The sequence below is a fragment of the Frankliniella occidentalis genome, unplaced genomic scaffold (genome assembly GCF_000697945.3).
Source record: "Frankliniella occidentalis isolate FOCC.00 unplaced genomic scaffold, Focc_3.1 Scaffold130, whole genome shotgun sequence".
Lineage (NCBI taxonomy): Eukaryota > Metazoa > Arthropoda > Insecta > Thysanoptera > Thripidae > Frankliniella > Frankliniella occidentalis.
Window position 1 is genome coordinate 286,503 of NW_026267257.1, and position 753 is coordinate 287,255.

At 45.4% G+C, this 753-nt stretch overlaps 1 protein-coding gene across 1 annotated transcript in view; it reads right to left on the reverse strand.

Moving 5' to 3' along the window:
• The window catches only part of LOC127750071 (uncharacterized), a 14,938-nt gene that overhangs the window by 2,580 nt on the left and 11,605 nt on the right, over positions 1-753 (reverse strand). The window contains exon 2 of the mRNA XM_052270624.1: positions 83-229. Within this exon, the coding sequence (XP_052126584.1) occupies positions 83-229 (147 nt within the window). The remainder of the gene's footprint in view (positions 1-82; positions 230-753) is intronic.

The following is a 753-nucleotide window of genomic DNA, read 5'->3' on the forward strand; positions in this document are numbered from 1 at the left end:
GGCGAAGCAAAGTGACATCTTGTGCTGAAAATCACCCAGCACTAGCTGAAAGTACGTTGCTTTTAGCACCAGGAGTCCTTACCTGGTACGCTGACCATCCAACACCCTCGCTAGAATTTTCGAGTCGTTGCCCGGCCACACACTGCGACACGAAAAACGTGAAGACTAGAGGCACCATGGCGAGGGCAAATGCGTCCGCGCGCCCGAGCATTACCTCCGCACTGCTCACCTGTCCCGGGGCACAAACACAAACACTGAGACAGTCCTGGTCGGAAAATGGAAACTAAAGAACAGAGATTCCCTCAAACATAATGATACATTATCTTTTTCAATTATGGAATGCGAGTTTTTTGCTAGAAAATTTAAGGATTGCAGCTGGTTAAGATGTTGCCCAAAATGAATGAATTTCGACCAAAAATGGCATAAGGTTAGTATACGTTGTTTGAGCTCCGGTGGACTTTAGCGAACGTCTGAGAAACTCCCCTAGTAGCACAGAAGTGTCTTACGACACTGTTATTCCCAACATATCCCTAAAATAACCCCTAAATCTGAATTTACGCAGAATATTTTGCTGTGTCCTTCGATGACAAATTTAAACCAACAATTTCCCTAAGTAGAAAGAAAATCGGGAATTGGTGGGGTTCCCTTGCGAGGGAGCTTAGGAAAGCTAGGTAGAACCATGTCCGACAGGAAGTAATCACATGATCTTTATGAACTAACCGCCGGTCTGATAATTTTTTTGCCGTGCCCCCC